Below are 20,303 nucleotides of genomic sequence, written 5' to 3'. Positions count from 1 at the left end.
TGTAACTGAGTTTGCTATGATAAAGTTCCCCTATAATATAACATATCTGTTTAAAATTAGTCTCTTCTCCAGTTTAACTGATGCAGCAGCATGCTTTTTAGCAACAGCTTGTGCATACTTAGGATAGCGTCTCCTCAATTTTTATTCCTGCTTCATTCAACTGACTTCACATAAAATGCTGGAAAGTGGCACACTGAAAATGAACATAAATGTCTTTGCTTCTGTAAAGATTAAAAATTAAATTACCTTGATGACATTCAATTTACACGCTGAAGCTAGAAAAATCATTAGCGGATGGAAGCCAAAATCACACATGATCCAAAAAAGCAAACTTCCTAATGCTGAACAGATTCGCAAGTCCTGTTGCTGCAGACCATTATTCTCATTGTAGCAACAGAACAGATTGCGAATGTGTCAGAAAATTGCCTATTGGATCCCAGGCATCTTTGTATTGGTTGCCTTTCCTTGTAAGATAAAATAATTCCCTGGCCAAACTAAGGTAATTGTGATAAGGTGCTGAATGTTTTTTCCTGACTGTTCTGCCATAACCACTGTTTCTTTTCATTTTTTTTAATCTATCAAAAAGTTTAACAATTTACTTCCATTCTGTTTTGCCTTTTCTTTTCCAGTAATTCTGTAGCGAGGAAAACTAGGAAGGAGTGAGTAACTCTGTAAGAGTAGAGTATGATGTATTGAAAGGTGTTACTCAAAGGAAATTAGTCTGGTGGAGGTGCTGATAGAGGAAGGACCTGTATGAACTTCAGGATTCCAGACCTAGGTTGGGAGACCAAGTTCTGGCCTTTGCATTTAATCCCCACCTCACACATTATTTTGTAGTTTTTATAATATTTGTAAACTGGGGGGGTAGTGTGCATGTTTATATTTTTATGCTATGAGCAACAGATTGTTATGATCATGAGACAACTGAACTTTAAAACTGCTGCAGATTCTTTATTAATAAGCTACAAGACAGCTTGAAGTAATGGTAAATGTATGTGGAAGTTTAAAAATTCAAGATTGTATTAAAAAACAAGTGAGCCTCTTTGGATAGGGTGGAACAAACCTATTGCAAAAAAAAATCACAGATTGTATGAAAATATCATAAAAGTACTCAATATAATAGAGCAGCTTACAACAACTGCCCTGCCTGGTACAGAACACTCTCGAGTAACTGCCTAATTACCTTTCCCGCTGTAACCTTCTGTTGCTGAGACATTTTTTTGTGAGCCATAAGGGGCACACGATTAATGCACAGAACAATAGTCTGAAGAGACAGGCACACTCCCAGAACCCTTTCTTCCCTTCCTTAAGTAGTTTGAGTTATGTTAACACAAGACTGCTGGCAAATAAACAGATGGCAGGTGATGTGCATATTAATGGGTCCCTGAAATAGCATTTCTGTTTTCCAGAAGGAATTAGAAATTCTTTTTCCTTCTCTTTTTTTAATAATCTGAAGGTCTCAATCTCATTTGGAAGTATTTCTGTGCTGTTCTCCATTCTTATTACAAAAGCTAATTTATGTTTATAACCACATACTTTCTACAACAAAATTGCTTGTAATAGTCCTTTTGGTGATGAGGAGGGAATCCTAGCAGTAAATAGAATGAGTCTTGTTTTCTTACTTACCTAAATCCTAACACATGAATTTCTTTGAATCCTGGAAGTTTCTCAAATATCTTTTGCATCTATAGAAAAACATAAACTCATTAAATCCATGTAAGTTCCGCTATTAGAGACCTTACCTAAATGTGAACAACTGCTGTCAATGGGCACAGTTTGAATGCGTGAAATATAATATTTAGGATTTCAGAAAATGCTTAGGACATTGTATTATTTGTATTGGTATATTTTGTTGTTCAGCTGATACATGACTTGGCTTTGTAAATGTTGTCTGTACTACCTGATGAGCAGAAAGCAATATAAAATACTGCTTTTTCAGTGAGAGTAATTGTGTAAATTAGTGGTAGCCAAGTTCATAATAGAGCAAGTCAAATAGTATTCATTGAACCAAATCTTTGATTTATTTTAGCTGCTTTTTGTTTATGAATTATTTGCAAACCAGTTCTGTTAGTTGTAAATTATAAATTATTCAAAAGCATTCACAGAACTTAGCAGATTGTGGGCTGTTTGCAAACTGCTTGTGAACTGATCCCTTTGACTGTTTTCTTTTCATTGTGTTTGGGTGGTCACACCGTATACTTTCTGCTTCCTAAATGGATAACTGAAACTCTTTAATGTGAGAACAGGCAATAATGAAGAGCAAATAATGGATTAAAAAAACACGTATATGATATGCATTTGTCAAGCCATAGAGGTTTATAAGCACTTCATGAATACCTGGAGGTCACAAATAATGATCACTACAAATCACAGTGAATTGAATTCATGAATGCCTTAACAAATATGTGTTTTCTCATTTATGGTAACATTTACACAATACATTAAATGATATATTGTATGTACCTATATTATGTAAATTGGATAAACTCCTGGTTTAAACACGCATTTTCAAAAAACTATCTGATTAACAGCCTGGTTCTGAAAACAGGCTGAGGACATCAGCCAGGGGGCTGAATGCTCCCATTCTCCTAATGAAGCCTTTGAGAGTTCAAGGAACTCAGCACTACAAAGACAATGAAAAGCACATTAAGGAATCATACCCTAATACATCAGCACATCATACAAGGTACATGAATTAGTGTAGCCAGCAGGTCTTTTCCATCTCTTCTTAGTATGATTCTGCATAAATCCTGCTGAAATTGCAGCCCTCTTCCCATTCATGAGTGGGTGGGAATTGGACTTTGACAAGCAGGTAATAGGCCCTCTTGTGGGTCCAGGTCTGTGTGTGTGCACACGCACACGCGGACTGAGGCACCTCTTTCCTTATCCATGATGTCCCTCTTGGTGGAAGGGTCTTGAGCTAATTTTCTTCACCACACCAATGGCCTTCAAAATGGTACCCTCCACTGAGGTGAAGGCGGAGGTGACCTTAAAAGACTCGACCTGAGTATTTAGGTTCTCATTTGTTGCCCACTCTTCCCCTCTTGAGTTTCTCTTGGTTAATTGCTGTGATTTGTCAGTTGCTGCCAGATTTCTTGTTTGCCTCTTGGTTCCCCCAGCGTCCTGGTGATGTTGTGAAGGATTTTTCTCTCACTGAAGAAATGGCACAGTTGGGGTAGGTTTCTCATCTTCCTCAGAGCACACAGAAGATCTGGCCTACGATTCTTTGCGAGATTTGATTAATCGTCACAACTTTTTGCAGGTATCCAGTGCAGGTTAAGGAAGGTAGTAGATGGCCAGTGTGCCATCCCAGTCCCTGAGATGGCTACATGGCATCTACCTAGAAGTCTTTTTCTGCATTACTAGGGGAGTGGAGGATTTCATATCTAGTGCCGAGAATGGCACCTCTTATCTAGAACTCATCCCTTACATGAGGAAAAAGCAAGAGAGATCTAGAAATCACCTCAGTCTTAATCTTGGACTGTCTTGATGTGAGGGGTGGAGGAGTAGGTGTAGCCTCATACTAATGATTATTAAATTGCCATGCAGACGTGGAGCCCAATGTAAGGCACTGGACTTGCCCTGCTGGTTTCTTGTTAGCAAGGGACTCTTTGCAGTCCTTCCTTGGTTATGTTTGTGTTATAATTAATGAAACTGCAGCATTGCTTTCATCATATGTGTAGTGTCTTATTTCCTGCCTCCTGCAAGCTAAAGTTAGTTTGTCTACATAAACAAACATATGTAAACTTTATTTTCATCTAATTTTATGCAAATCTGTTAGTGTTCACATTTGTGCCACAAACATCTACAATGACTTAAATCTCCTTTGCTATGTTTTGGGCTATGTTATGAGCTCATGGATGTTTGGGTCCCAACAAATGCCCCCTGCCACCCCCCCCCCAACAAAAAAAGAAAAAAAGAAAAAAGAGCTGTATTAGCATTTGTGGATGAGGTTTCAGAGCTGGCTGAGTTCACACTGCTGGTTCTAACCTGCTTACCCTCACTCCACTAATGCACTTCTAAATCTATCTGGTGATAAGATCACCCTTTGCTTCTCCAGTGGACTATCTTTGGAGAAAGGCGCGCCAGCATGTCAACTGTTTTACTGTTCAGTACTGCATGTCAGAAACATAACTTCATACCCTTTAAAATGATAAGATGAAGTTTCACTAAAAGGAAGATACTTTAATAATCACTCCCCTTTTTTTTTCTTTTTCTTTCATATGAAAATACTGTGGAAACTCCTAAACAAAGCAACCAAAAGACACAGATAGTAGGTAGCCCCAGTATATGTGCTGCAAAGAAAAGTCTGCAAGCAACCTTTACTAATGAGGTACACTTAGATATCTTGGAAGAAGCAGTTGTTCATTAGCTCTGTCAATATTCCCTTTGCAGTTTCTTTGTATCTGCAATTGATTAAGAATGAGTATAGCTGAGGAGAATGCACAAAGGAACACTGGAGAAACTGGCACTAACTTTTGGTTAATTTTACTAAGCAAGCCTCCTGGAGACCACCTCATCATTACGTGCTAACTATGAAACTGCTAATTAAAGATGCAGTTAGCATTATTAATGATATAAATATGCCACTGCTGCTCCAGTTCACAGTAAAATAACTAGAAGAGGCAGTGTGCTTTCAGTCCCTTGGCTGCTTGCTCGGAAAACTAGTTCAGACAACAGTAGCTAATTTCTTTCAACATTTGTATTAAATTGCTCATTAGGTTTACTGTGAAAATTAAATTACTACACAGCACTGTCCATTAATTCCTGATTAGGCCCAAATGACTTTCCTAATGTTGAAGTGGGGCTAATACTCTGCTGAATGGTTATCTGCAGCTATGCTACTGAACAGATGCCGGAATTCTTGTTAGGCTGATAGATGGACAGATATTCCAAGCAAGAGATGTTTACGCTTGGGGGAAAGTGCAACAGGCAGGGACAATAGGAGTTGTCTGTTTCAAATGAGGGCAGTTCCTATTTATTATTTATATTGCAGTAGCACCTAGAGCCATCAACTAGAGCAGGCCCTTACTGTGCTTGGGGCTATACAAACATAGATGACAGTCCATGCCCCGAAGACCTTATTATCTAAAAGCTTGGGAAAGACTTTATGCTTTGAAACCAAGTATTCAAGGCTCATGGGCAGATTTTCAGTGGGTATAAGTTTGTCATAGCTCCATTGTTTCCATGGAACTATGACAATCTACACATAGCTAAGGACCTGCCTGTTTACTACATGCTTGTCCGTGCTTAGTTCTGGCCAGGGCTCATATGAACTACTGAATGTAAAGAATAATACCAATATGTCATCCTGCTAATACTACTATAATACTAATAATTTTGTAATTCAAGGGCATCCATGTTTGCAGCAGGAAAGCAAAACCTTCGGTGGCAGTCTTTTCTTCAACAATTCTTGTTGCACTAATTTGATATTGGCCTGAAGTTTAGAAAGCATTTTGTGTTAATTAAGAGACCATGAACTATAGCAGAAATTATTGAATTCTTGTGTTAATGCCCCATGGTAATCTGCAGCAATTCCAAGGAAACCTACATTATAGTAAGATATTATTGTTCTTTAATAAGGCAGTGCTCTGTAATGTAGTACTTGGTAAGAGTAAACCTTTGAGAGGTCTCCAATGTATGTGATGCTTTATTTTTAACATTGTGAATATGATGCAGTTGTTTCTTATTATAAACAAATGTCAGTTACATTCTTCAGCATTGGGTCAACCCTCTTACCTGATGTTGAAATTTTCCCGCTAGTTCCTGGTACTGTGGGGAGTTGGGATCATTCAGCTCTGTTGTGTATTCCTGATTGATGAGAGTGACACTGAACTCCACCATCTGCTCCACCGGGAGTTCTGGGACTGTATTAGTGACCTCTGGCTCCAGCCCCTGGGACAAAGGGAGAGGAAATGAGCTTCATGGAGGGAAAATAAAACAAAGTAATTTCTTTAAACACTTTAGTACCTTTAATGGGTACAAACACGTTTTGCTCTTGCTACAGAAGAGGTTTCTCAAATATATCTTATAGAAAGGATTTGTAATTATTATTTTTTTATGTTTACTCCACAAAGTACTTTCAGGGAGAACAACAGAACAAGAAAGAACAGAAGTGATGTTTGCATCAGAAAGCACACTGTTTCTGCTATGAAGCAGGCTCAAAATGGCAGCTGGCGTTAGATTAGGGAGGGGGGCTTTACTCCATTTAAAGCAAAAAAAAAAATTCTTAGTACTGGGCCTGATTCTTCCCGCACTTATAAAAGTTTTTGCTCACTGTGTCTTAAGGGAGTTATTTCTGTTTTGCACCATTGTAAGTGATAAGAAAATCAGGCATTCTGTTACAAAATAATGGTGTTAGACATTTTTTTCAAGATCCCACCATCATTAGAGTGCAATATAGATCTGTACCTTCCCTTTTCCCTCTACCCACTTTTTTGGCAATTTATCTGTCATCTGCATAAGGGTGAGATAAAGCTTTTTGTGGAAACAAGATAGGTTTGAACCTTGCTGTGTCTCAGCTTGCCCATGTAGTTGCCTTTAGCACTTCATACAAACATTCTGCTTTTGTTTACCACTGTATAACCTTATTCACAATTAGGTTCAAAGGCAACATTGCCAACTCTTTTGATTTTATTGCAACTCTAGCAATTTCAGGATTTTTTTTTACCTGTCTTAAGAAAACATGGTGAAAGGCACCTACTTATGAATTTTCCCTCATTCAGAATGTCCACCATCTCCTATAACCTTCAATGGGTTTGAAGTCAGCCATTTCCCCGCAGGCTATATGCAAGGAGAAGTGAGGCTGCCCATAATGAAGATGGCTGCTGCCTTCCACTGTTTTCAGTAAGATTGAAAACATGTCTCCAGGCAAAATGGCTGCCACTCTGTGGTTCATGGGGCTAGACAGGATACAGGGACAGTGAGGAGCAGTGGACACACTGTGAAGGGTGACTGGGGAGAGTGAGGGGGAGCAGGGCACTGGAAGGAGCAGAGGAAAAGGTTGCAGGGGAAGGGGGATGGGGCTTTTGAGCGGTAGGAGGCAGATTGAGCAGGTTGCAGTAGACAGTGATGCAGTGGAAGTTGGAGGGGATAGACTGGCAGCATCCTCAGCCTAGGGATAGTGGTGAGTAAGGGGAGTCCTCTCTGAGCAGCCAGGGGAGGTGGTGTTGCTAACTCTCATGAATTGATCACAAGTCATGGGATTTTGGTGCCTGTAGGAAGAGCTGTCAAGATAACATGAGATGCTCCTTGATTTTTTTCAGTGCTGGGCATATGGGCAGTACTCTGTGTGAGATCTTTCAGGCTAAGGGCGTAGACCTGCCCTGCACCTGATCCCTGCCTTCAGGTATGGCCCTAGAGCAGAGAGAGGGGCAATGGGAGGCAGTGAAGAGGGGAGTCAGGGAAAAGCTGTGCTAGGTTCTGGGCCCTAGACTGAGCAGCAGCACTGCCTTAGGACTTCTCCTTCACTTGGGATCCAGATAGAGGAAAAGCCCTGGGAGACAGCAGGGCAGGTGAGGTTGGGAGTCAAGAAAGAATTAGGAAGTGAAGGCAGTTTCCCTTTCTTATAGATGAGGAGAAGCCAATGGAGTTTCCATTTGAGCAGCCAGGGAGAGGCATGCATTTTGAGTGCATTAAAAATGGATTTTTCAACCTGAAATTATTATACACACACAACCACAACAGTAAAGGAGAGTTGAAAAGTCAATGACAGACTAAAAAACGTGGTTTGTAGGGCAAATCTCATGATTTTTTGGGGATCTGTCTCATCATTTTTGCTCTCTTTAGAGAATCCAATACATGTTTTTTGATCTCGAGGTTGGCAAAACTGCAGAAGTGTAAATGAGAACAGAATTTGGGCTACTGTTGTTTTTAATTTGTTTTTAGACACTTTAATACTATTAATTTAAACACAACACTTCGTACACTGCCTGTTGAGGAGGCAGGAGGAGGGAAACCACTTTTGGCCCTTTGAGAAAGAATTTTGAACTTAGCCCATATTTAGTGTTATTTTTTTCATATATTTTTAAGGCTGGAGAGTCCATTATGATCACCTAGTCTGACCTGCATAACACAGGCCATAGCATTTCACCGTGTAATTCCTATATCAAGCCTACTAACTTGTGCCTGAATTGGAGCATGCAGGTCAATGGACTTACGTGCTTTTAAAAACTGCATCCTCAAACTTTAAAGATTTCAAGTAATGGAGAATCCACCATCTCCCCTGGGAAATTGTAAAAAATGTTAATATAGAACTTGGTATTATAGATATTGCTTAGGTCAGTGAAAAGATTCTTCTGTTTCAAATCCTTCTTCAAGACTCCTGTGGTAATCAGTAACACTGACTCATATCAGTACAATATTCCATTGCCAAACCAATTGTATTTGAAAATAAATGCTGTAAAATAGTACTGTCTTCTCTGTTTCCCAGTGGGTTTTCTATTATCTGCCTGTTAAAAATATAAGAAACTTGGAGCAAGGACCATCTTGCCATTGTCTTTGTCTTGTACAGTATTGAAAATATTGTTAATGCTTAAAAAATGCTACCTTTTTTAATACTGCTCAAGGACATTCCAGCCCTTGTGCGAGGCTGAAAAGGCTTTTGCCTCCTGTACAAGAGGATATTACAGGAAGTGTATCAATCAAAAGAGATATGACTCAAAAGAACTGCAGGCTCATCTGCCTTAGTCTCACAGACAGGTGGGTTTTCTTTTTCTACTATCAACTAGGTTGGCATTGGGCTGCTGGAGAGATTTGTCCCAGAACTGAGCACCTGGGTTTTGGTAGCGGCCAAAACGAGCAGAACAAGAGATTTGCTCTATTATGACAACAACACAGGAGAAAGAGACAAAAGGAGCCTTTACGTACAATCAAGGATAAGTAAAACCAAGTGTATGTCTGTGCCAGCATATTCTGCAGTGGCACAGCACGTGTGGTGTTGTGCAATTATTCGTCAAGATGCCTCAGTTTTAGATTAACATATGCTGTATGCAGTGCATACAGAAGTCTGTAGTTTTAATGGCTTGTCAGAAAGGGAGGTGGATGATTCTGTGTCCTTCTACAAGTGCGGAACCAAAGAATACATACATTTTTATCACTACTACCATTCCTCTTAGAGGCAGTTCCATGAAGAGGCTACTACCAAGGACTTGGGGGAAGAGAGAATGGAGAGAGAGCCTACAACATGGAAAAGTTAATTTATTTTGAAGTGTACTAGGGGCTCTGAATTGCTAGAAACAAATGACTTTTGCCCAGCTCTTTCCCCTCTCCAGATAATAAAGAGTTAAGGGCCAGATTTTTAAAGGTACTTAGGTGCCTCTCTTTAACAAGACATCTAACTATCTTTAAAAAATTGGCCCTAAATGAATTAAAACCTTTTTTGCCTGCTTTTCCCTGATGAATTAAATGTTATTGATATTGAGGATAGTAAAGAAACAATCAGTTGCAATTTCCCTCATTTCACTGCATAAGTAGAATGAAAAACCTATCACAGTCACAGTTTTTTTCCAGTGGTGTACAGAGGTATTTTTCTCAGTAATGGGACTTTTTGCATCCCTGAACCTCTGAAGCCCCTGGTGCCTGTTTGCTCTGGAGAGATGTTGGGGAAGATTTCTATGTCACACTTGGTTACTAAGAAGGTAGAAAGGCCAGATGGATTGACCATACTCTTGCCTGTTCCACTGTGCAGTATAGAGCTCAGAGTGTGAATTTGCACTGCTTTTACATAAAACAGTGGGATTACAGAATTGTGTAATTAGGCCTAAAATTCTTGATTCAAAGAAAAAGAGGGAGAACTACACTTCAAAGACTATTATAATGTCTGTATATTTTCCACACTCATGAGCAGGAACCATTCTTCATGATTAGAGTATAGAAGAGAGGCCAATAAAACCCTTGAATCTTAATTGAAGTGTATAGAAAAAAGCACTAATGGCTTTGAATTGCAGAGTTCTATAAACAACATTTATTTATTTGCTATGTTAGTTTAAAGAAGAGAGGTGAATCAATAGTAAATAGGATATTAGACTGTCCTCACCTTCACAGGAGTCTTTGTGTCATTGACAATTTCATTGCGTAGTGTGCCATTAGGAGCTGATGCATGTGGAGGCGGAGATACGTTAGGGGCACCTGCTGGGATTTAAAATAAGAAGGAAGTGAGAAAGGGACATTCATTAGCAAAATGGCAAAAATCAGTCACCTTTCTCTGTTGCTTAGCTATCAACTGACAGAAAATTCACTTCCTAATTTCCTGTGTGTGTGTAGAAGCTTGGGCTGTTGAAATGTGGTAACAAATTAAGGCAGGACTGAAAGTCCTTTTCCTGTGTGTAAAATATGGCCTTTCATTAATATCATAAGTCAATGGGGTTGAACTATAAGCAGAGTTCAACTCTGAGTTTAACTCTGCAAACTACTAAGTCAGAGAGCTGAAGCTGAGGGCCAAAGAGGGCTTAAGGCAAGGGACAGTGGAGGACTTGGATATATGTATATAATAACATACAATATACGTATTCTGCTAAATATCCTTACTACACGGTAAATGAATGAATATTTTTGATTTTGCAGTTGTAATCTTTGTTTCTAAGACTGTATCACAGGGTGACACTGGCTTTTTAAGAGGGAAGAATCCAGTGCACCTGTGTCTGGTAAGCTGCCACCAACTGGCTTAAAAGAGGGCACGTGGTCCCTAGAGGGGAGAGAGATCGGCAGGTGAGAACTTTCCAGGAGAGTGTAGAAGGTGCCTGAAGGAAGTAGTAGATTGTTCCTGGGGAAGAGCCAAAGGCAGGAGCAGTAGGGCGATTTGCTTGCTAACCTTCATAAGACAGGGCCAGAGGGCTAGAGAGGGCTGAAGGCCAGGAAGCTGCAGAGTTGCATGGTCACTTGTATGTCAGAGAGCTGAAGCTGAGGGCCAAAGAGAGCTTAAGGCAAAGGAGCAGCGGAGGACTTGCCTGCTGATTCTCCTCGCTGGAGAGCTGGAGTTAGGGGAATGGTGGAAGGGCCTGCCTCTTGGTCTGTCTGAGATCTGAGAGGTTAATGGAACAGGGGAAGTAGTGAATAGTGAGGATGAACTGCCAGAAGAGGCAGTTCTGCTGGTAAGAGCAGACTTGCACTCCAGCTGGAAGGGTGGGGGTGGTTGTCCTGGGAGAAGGACAAGTGAAGACCCACAAAGGGCACAGGTGTGGCAGAAGATGCTGGAGTGTGACGTGTGTATGTGCGGGGGGGAAATAGAGGGTGTCAAAGGACAACATGGTGGAATTTTATGGACTACATGCACTGGGGGTGATAAATGGACTGTTTTGGGTCTTTTGTTATGGACTATATTACATGGTTTTTGGAGCAGGGGTGTTTTTGAGGCAGAGAGCACCTGGTGTGGAGTTACTGGGGCTTCTGAAGGAGGGAAACTGAGGCACACCTGTTCTGCTGCAGCATGTTGCTGGAAGGTCCCCAATATGACAGACTAATATCTTTCTTTAGGAGTCAATTTAAAGTAACAAGAGCCTTTGGGGGGGAAACCTGAATTTTCCCATTGGAAGCAAATTCATTTATAATATTAGAAACACTTTGGTTAAAGTCACTTTTAAGAAGTTTCTATAATACACAAATCAATAAAGAAAATATATTGTTTGACCACTTACTGCACTAAGCTGCTAATATTTACAGTTTTTAATTTCAATATTTTACCAGCATTTAAAAAAACTACTACTTTTCAAGGCTTACACATTGCACCTGCTAACATTCTTTCTTGCCACACCTTTTAAATAAAAGCTTGAATTAATATGCTGAGATCAGTATGACTTTCTGGCTAACCACTTGAAAATAAAGGATTATATTGGTATATCCTAGTCTGCTGATTTTGGCTAACAAAATGCAACAGCTCAAACTCCAAACATTATTTTAGAAGTGAAACAAAATTAGCACTGTGACATCTTATTGGCTGCAAATCAAACTAGAAAAGGTTAAGTTTGTTAAAGTGCACCCTTGAAATCGAAAATGATGTGAAAAACCAAGTTAGAGTAATAGTTTTTTTTTGTCTGAATGTCAAGGTACACTCCACAGAAACCCTAATGTACTCAGTATAAATCATTTTGCTAAAACACTTTTTTTTTTGGTTGTACCTAACTGAACATTTTTACTTTTGTTGCTGTCACCAAATTACAGCCTTCTAAATTCTAACAGTAATTGTTTCTAACAATTTTGTGCTAATGGGCAAGCAGTTTCAATTTTACCTGTAGAAAGGGAAGAAATGTCCTCAAGCTTTTTGCCACCTGTCTTCTCTGTAGATATTTCATCTTTCCTATTAATCAAATAGAAAGGAATGTTTTAATGGGCAGCATTCATTATCAGCAGGAATATCATGAAATTTTGGCTTCTACATTAAAAACAGTTTTAAATGAAGGAAGTTATTTTTAATGTAATATTTTGATTCTAGCTTTCTGAAAAAGGCAGTGGAGCCATCAATTGTTTTTTTATTTGGGAACTTATAGAACTTATATTTATGTTCTTTTTTCTGCATAAGATTTCTTCTTTCACTAAGAAACAATTAAGTGATATATGCATATACCATGTTGTTGTCTGAATACCACACCTGACATGAGCTTGCTTGTGTAATTTCATTAATTCTATGAATAATCATAGAGAGAGTGGGCCCTGTAAAATGTGATGATAGCGCATAGTCAGATTATACATACAATAGCTGTTTAGGGCCTGTTTCTTTGCTGACTGAAGTCAATGAAAGTTTTGCCTTTGACTTAAGTCAAATTCGATTGGGCCCCAAGCCAATAACTCTCTGTGTGTTAATATTTTCTAAACCGAATATCTTCTCCCTTGCTGGTCATGACATGAGGCATAGTGCGAGCATCTCTTTAGAAGTCTCATCTTTCAATCTTGGAGCCACTGGACTCTACTGTACTATGCCTCTTTTTTTTTGGTGGCTAATTAAGAAAGGTGAGGAGGGGTTAGTGAGAATCAGTTGTCAGATCACTGGCAGCCAGATGGCTGTCATTGATCCCCTTTAAACTAATAATGGTCTTAAACCAGATCCCATGATCAAAACCTTTCTGAATTATAGGAAAGTTTGGATTCAGATCTGGATCCAGACATCCTAGGCCTGTCTATGATAGGCCTAAAACCAGATATGCCAAAATTTTGAGAAAGTTTAGATTCAACTCCAGATTTGAACTTTGCAGCTCTGGCCCCATCTTTTCTTCAAACACAGAAATGACACCTCAATGACGCACCAGATCTGTGCATGACCAGAGCTTATGAGCACAAGATCCTGACTGAATCTAGCTCTGCCAGCTGGCTGCCTGAATTATATCGATTGCTTTTTACCAATAGTCTAGCTTACATTATTGGTATTTAAAATAATTTCTGGTGACATGGAGGCAGTTTTCTGCACTACCAAATTGGACGTCTGAATTCAAGCTCTTTCTCCAAGCTAGCCACAGTTAGACTGGAAAGACGAGTAAATGACTCACATATGCTTTGAATTTCTGGTACTGTTTAACTAAAAAAGAAGTATGACATCCCATGCTAGCAATATGTCCAATCCCCCTTGGCTGGAAGGATGGTGGCTGTGGTGTCATGTCACAACACTACTGAATATACCAAATTGAGGGAAAATAGCTTTTACTGAGGAAATGCCTATGAATGGAATGTTCAGGTGAAAATTGATCTGAGTGAGAGAAAATACATTGCATATGCAAAGTATTTTGTTAATGATGACAACACTTAGCTCTTAGTATATGCAGCCAAGGCAGGTCATGCTGCACATGCACAAATAGCTAACTTAGTAACTTAGCTATATCGTGAAAATTTTAGAGCAGGTAGACAGTGGATCCTTTGCCTCGTTCTCTGAATATCATGTATGGTGGGAACTGAATATAATACCATATTTTTTTCTACAACCTTAGACATGTACATGTAGCATATCTGTGCTTGGCAGAATCCATAAAAGGTGTGAAAGTCACTGGTAGCCCCCCCTTAACAGCTTACAAGCAGCCAGTAGGGAGAAGCAGAAGCCTCATGGACACAGTACTCTGAACTTTTGAACTGTCTCCCCTTATCAGTTTTGAGGCAGTTGAAGCTGGTTCTTAGCTGGTTTTTGCTGAGCAGATTGCAAAAGTGCAGGGTTTGTTAACCACCAATCAAATGCTAGCACGACCAAAGCCTGTGTGTGAGTGTGTATAAAAGATTCTTGATTTTTGTACTGAGTAGAGTTTTTGTACCAAGGTACAAGGCTCTCCTTTCTTCTGCAGAATAAAGCATCTTTTCCTTATCCCTGTCAGGCTGTTATTGGCTCTCAGCTAGGCAGACCCGATATTTCGGTAACAGTTTCTGGTGACCCAGATGGGACCCTCCTAGCTCGGACATCGGACTCTGGACTAGGAGCAGCGCCACAGGGGTGTTTAGCCCCTCTTCCTCACTCCGCTGCAACCCCTGGGGTTCGTGCTCCGATAAGGTGAGCCCTAATAGGATAAGGAAACGCTATCTGGTTCTGGTTTGCAATCTGGTTCTGGTTCTGTTCTGTTTAACCCGTTACTGTTGTTTTTCTGCTCTGTTCATTTGGGCATTAGGTATGTGGGTGGAATTGAACCTCTCGTTCGTAATTCCTCAGGGTGGAAGCCATTGCGTGCGATGAAGCTCTGAGGTCGAACTGAGATCCTTCTGTCCCGTCCCCTGTAGCGGTCAGTGTATAGAAGTAGAAAAACCTGGATTAGACTGTAATTCCCTCTGCTCTCTGTGTAATTCTCTGTTCTGTTTGAGTGTCAGCAGACAGATGGGTGGGTCTCTGGATAAACCCTCTAAGGATAGTCCTTTGGATTATATGTTAAGTAAATGGCCTTTACCTGGTGTTCAGAAAGGAATGTCGAGAGGAAATTTAATAGTTAAACGCCAATGGGCCATGTGTTTTTGTCCAGGTGGCAAGCCTCACGAGGGAGGACTTGGGTAGTCTTGTGAGTAAGAATGTTTAAGGGAAGAGACCAGGAAGGGTGGGGGCTAGTTGAGAAGCCCACCCTCCTAGTTAAACTGGTAGTGGAACAAGTTGGTGCCCATGGAAGGGACGGTTCAGCGAGAAAAGCAGGATCAGGCCCAGGCAGGCAGGCAACAGACAGAGAGATTGGAAAACAGGTTGGAAAATTTTGAGGGTGTAGTGGAAGGAAGGAGTAAGTAAGTGTAAGCATGCGGATTTCAAATACCCAGGACAATACTTGAAATGGTCATTTGAGTTGATAAAAGTGGCTGTTGGGAGATAAGCAAGTGATTTAAGGAAGAGTGAGAAGTTAACTCTGTAGCTGCTGGAGGGAACAGCAGTTGAACTTTGTAAAAATGCTAAAGAGGAAAGTTCTTGGTGTCTTTGAAATGTTTGTAAATAAATTCAGGCAAAGAAATTATTAGGTTGCAATCATTTGGCTATGAACAATTTAGTTAAATTAGCTAAAGAATGTATACAGTGCTATGTAATTGAAATTTCATTAGGCTCTAAGGGGCATTATAAGTACTGATGTTTTCTTTCAGTGTTTGAAAGCAAGAGTTAAAAGTAAAAAGCAATCAAAATTCTGGTGAAGTTAATTATGTCCCTTTTAAGGTAAGCTGTGGATAGCTTTGGATCCAAAAGAAAGCCAGAAAGCATCTGTATTTAATGCAAATTATCTAACTGATAAGGTAGAAGCCACTGAAACCTGGGCTGCCTATGAAACAAATACAAGAAAATATGGGGTAATTCCTCTGTTTTGCCTGAAATCAGCAAGGATATTTGTATATTTTAAGCGATGACTGACTGCCCAGGAGGGTAGACCTCTGGTTTTTTTTTGTCTTTCAGATAATCAGAGAAAACTGATGCCAGCTGAACAGCATTTAACGTACCATGCATTTACTGGCACAATAGGAATTATGTTTTGTGTTCTATGTTCTGTTTTGTGGTGTTTGTCTCGTGGCTAAAATTGTTGTGTTTAATATTTTCATAGGATAGTCTAATTTAAAATCAGACAGAAGGGTTAAATGCAGATACTTGTTTTATTCAACTTGGAATACAAAGTGTTTGGATAAATCAGGATAATGTGATATACTACAGTCTAACACATTTGCTTAAGTAAGAAAAAGAAACTTCATTGGCCAGATTGTTAATTAAAAAAATTGTTATTAAAATTTGCCTACAAACAGTCTTTGGAAGCAAGGACATGAAAAGTTAACCCACTCCCCATATTGTACATGGGATCCTTCTGGCTACCTCAGATTTCTAGCCAGAGGGCTGGGGATGGTGGGAAGCTATTGGACTAGAGGTTGTATTGAGTGAACTCCTCAAAGTGGGTGTGCTTGTCCTGGCTTGTTGCTCCAAAGCTCTGTAAAAAGTTATTTTAGTGGAAGGGTATATGTGGCATATATCAAATAATAAGACTAATATACTGTATAATGGCAATGTTTTATGTATTCATTGTTGGGAAAAGGTGTACGAGTGAAGAGTGAAAGTTTCCTTTGTAGGTTAAAAGAAGCCAAGAAGGGAAGAAGAAAAAAGAACAGAATGAATTAACTGGAAAAAAATAGCTAGCATGCTTAGGCTAAAGATAAGACTGGCCCCATTCAAGAACACTTCTCACAGCTAAGACTTGGCTGACAACCAAGAAAGGCGGGGGCTTGAATGTGCCCAAACAGCTATGAGATCTGCAAAACACTGCCAGGCACTAATGAAATGTGTTAGGTTTCCTTTCTCACAGGTAAAGAAGCGCTACCCAAAGACCCTAGCAGCCTTGCCACTCCTTGGAATCAGGAGACTGAATCTATGTAAAGGTCCACCAGCGAAAGACTGCTTTGGCTCCATGCTGAAAAGGCCTTTATTAAGTCCTGCTGACTACCAACACTGCTGTGAAGTGCCAAAGACTGACTGCTTGGACCCATGATTCTCACTGCAAAAAGACCCCTCTACCTCGGGAGGATTCTCCTACTGATGATTAGCCTATTCCTCCTTCTAGCTCTGCTGTGCCTTCTGGACAGCAGGGAAAAAGTACAAGGTGAAGTGCTAGTAATCTCTCCCTTGTCCACTGACAAACCTCCTGTGCCTTTGAATTTTTCTAGAAGAAGCAAAACCATTACAGGGTGATGTGCTGGTAACCTCTCGCCTGTAAGATGCTGGACCATGACTGTTTCGGGGATGAAGAAGGAACACTTACTCCACTGAAATTGCCAAAGTCCAGGAATTCCTGACTAGAAAGGATATTAAGAACTGATCCTGGTGAAGAAACAAAGAAATATACACTGGCAGGAAGAAATTTGTGGGACCCATGCTTGGGAATGTGGTATTGACTGGATTTTGGGGTTTGTTCTACAGCCTACGCTCTGTGTTCTGGATAAATCCTTCAGCATGTATTGCTCTCCCTAATTGGATTTTAAATGACAGGTACCAAAGGCACCTTGTTGCCCCTGCCATCTCCCCCATTACCCTGTAATACACCCCCTCCTAGGCTATTAATGTTAATGCCTTTTGAAAATATCGAGGATAGTTAAATAACAGATATAATATAGTACTACACCAAGGAAAGATGGTATTGAATATCACTGAGGCTGGGAAGACATTGCAGTGGGATCTAGTATGTTTAGAAATTCAGGAGTTCCTGAATGACCAGCTGATGGTCATTTAGAGTGATCTTGAGCACCAGATTTGGCCCACTGCCCTTACAGACACATCAGGAATACCATCTGATTCGTGGTCATGGAAACATACTTGGACACTTTCTGGGTGGAAGTGTGGACATTCACAGTGCTCCTTTCAAGCATTTGGACCGGTTAGGGGGGTGTGGGCTCCCACATACCGAATCCTGATGGATTAATGGGGAGGATGTATGTGGGACTGGATTATTCACCGAGACATCTGGGAAATTAGACCACCTGGTATACCTAACTGATTTATAGTCAGTGCCCCAATCCCTTAGTTGTCAGACAAACAGGATTCCACTCTTTTGTCCGTGCACTCATTCCTGGGTTGGGAGTGGCTAAGCTCAAGAGATCATTTATAAATATTTCTGCAGAGCTTGAAAAAACAGCTAATGCATCAATAGATGCTTTCCAAAAGTTGCAACGAGAGATTGATGAAGTAGCAGAAGTGACTTCGCAAAATAGATGTCTGCTAGATGCCATGAATGCTGACTTAGGGGGGGCTTGTGCTCGCATCCGGGAAAAATGCTGTTTTTATGTTAATCACTCTGGTTTAATTGAAAAGGATTTACAAGCTATTAAGAATGCTGCTGTTGTTTTCCATGCTGTATCATTCCTCCAAATGATTCAGAAGTAAAGAATAATTTTAATAGCATAGACCCATGGCCACCTACATTTTCAGCTAAAATTGCTCAGCTAAAATACAAATAACTTATTGTTATCTGCCTCATTCTCTGAACTGCATATAAGGAAAGTTGTGCTGTGCGTGGGAGCATTGGAATTTAGCTTCATAATTAGTCACTTCAGCCCTTGTATACTGAATGGCTGCTGACTGAAGACTCCATTTTGGAGTGACGTGAATGGGAATTTAATCAGGCCTTAAATTATTGAAATACATACCTAAGAAAACAGAAAACTCAGAATAGTCAAATCAAAGTCACTAAGGACATTGTGACAATGATAACAATGTAGTTCATACCAATGAAAGATATTACAAATTGCTACACATGATTATCTAGAGTTGTACAAACAATAGTGTGAAATTATATTATAGTAATTTGACAAACATAATTTCATAATTAAGACTGTACCATAATATTTACGCACAAGGGGGCAGAATTAAGCATGCAACTTTAATTTTGTCATTTTCAGCCTTTTGAGGGTTTTACCCTGTAGTCCTGATGTTCTCTTAACACAGGACCTGAACTTCTATTTTGTTACGCTGATGTTATGTGAGTGTAAGTCCATTCGCTTTAATGGAATTTCAGTGGATTAAAACTGTTATAGGGAAGCAGAGAATTGGGTACCTAGACTTATGCAATATGAATAAATATTATAAATAAATACATTATACACAATAGTAGTGATATGCCTGAAACTGACACATACATTTCAAAGTTTGTACTGAGCATTTTAAGCAAGGTTCGACCCTTTCCTCATTTTTTTACATGTTTTTAAGTATTCATACATCATACATAATTTTCTAGGAGTTTATCCCATTGAATTTTGGGGATGGTCTGTTGTCTGCCAAGCATCTATTATTACATCTCTTAGGACTGTAATAATCTACCAATTTATTTTTAAGCTGCATGGAAAGAAGCTGGGGTGGGGGTTATCTTTTCAGAATACAGCATAATACATCTTCTTTCTGTGGCTTCTAGTGAACTATGAACAATTTTGTATCCTGGCAGAGAGAGCTTCAACTCACCGAAGTATGCAAAACAATAATTTAAATTGCTTCTTAATCAAACTAAAAAAAGTCACTATTGGAATAAATCTTACCTTATTGAAACATGCCATTTGTTTTACATACATGCACACACACAATAAAGGTATCTCTTCTAAAATATATACCCTTCATAAAGAATATGCATGCACAAGGAGTAAAATCTTGGCCCCACTTGAAGTTAATAAGAATTTTGCCATTGACTTCAATATGACCAGGATTTCACCCGAGGCATGTTCATATGTATACAGCACATACATGGTCTGGAAATCTACACAGAGACAGCAAAATAACATTAGTGAAAAATTAAACAGTTGAACAGTTAAAATCACAAAAAATAAAATAAAATCGCAAAGCTTAAGATTCCAACAGCAATGTGAACTCACCAGCTATGTACATCTTGTATATTTTATGCAATATATTTTTATGACAACAAGTAATATATTAAGCTACACATGAACTCAGAAAAATAGAAATGGAAAATGCTACATATATTCAACATGACTGAGCTACTGTTGCTGTGTTAGAATCTTAAGTTTTACATATCCTGGTTTGTATTTAAAAGGCAATGACTGTATAACTTCAATGTCATGTTAAAGGGAGAACCATAATTTAAAAATATTACTTCTATTGTTACAAGTGACATCATAAGGATACAATCATTTTAAAGTGATTCAAGAAGAAACATTTTTCAGTTTGCTTTCCATTGCATTTGACTGCACTTTTCAAATAGTAAGTTAATTAATCATTGCCATCATGTTGCTTATCTGCATCTTTCACATAGCAATAGGAAGAGAAAAACTTTATAAAAATCGGAAAATTTGATTGTTGAAAATCTCTAAGATTGGCAGGGGGATTTGAATAGGTTTAGCATGGGAAATTGCTTGTCAGTTTCAAAAAGTAAATTTACTTTAAGTCGATGGTGTTCCTT

At 39.4% G+C, this 20,303-nt stretch overlaps 1 protein-coding gene across 1 annotated transcript in view; it reads right to left on the bottom strand.

The window, feature by feature from the left end:
• The window catches only part of IMPG1 (interphotoreceptor matrix proteoglycan 1), a 103,618-nt gene that overhangs the window by 58,188 nt on the left and 25,127 nt on the right, over nucleotides 1-20,303 (bottom strand). The window contains exons 5-8 of the mRNA XM_050950103.1: nucleotides 12,225-12,292; nucleotides 10,037-10,131; nucleotides 5,740-5,895; nucleotides 1,627-1,685 (exon numbers count right to left, since the gene is read on the bottom strand). Of these exons, the coding sequence (XP_050806060.1) occupies nucleotides 1,627-1,685; nucleotides 5,740-5,895; nucleotides 10,037-10,131; nucleotides 12,225-12,292 (378 nt within the window). The remainder of the gene's footprint in view (nucleotides 1-1,626; nucleotides 1,686-5,739; nucleotides 5,896-10,036; nucleotides 10,132-12,224; nucleotides 12,293-20,303) is intronic.

This window comes from Gopherus flavomarginatus, chromosome 4, assembly GCF_025201925.1.
Source record: "Gopherus flavomarginatus isolate rGopFla2 chromosome 4, rGopFla2.mat.asm, whole genome shotgun sequence".
In the NCBI taxonomy this organism is placed as follows: Eukaryota; Metazoa; Chordata; order Testudines; family Testudinidae; genus Gopherus; species Gopherus flavomarginatus.
Note: the sequence above shows the minus strand (reverse complement) of the source record. Positions and strands in the feature narration are given on the sequence as shown.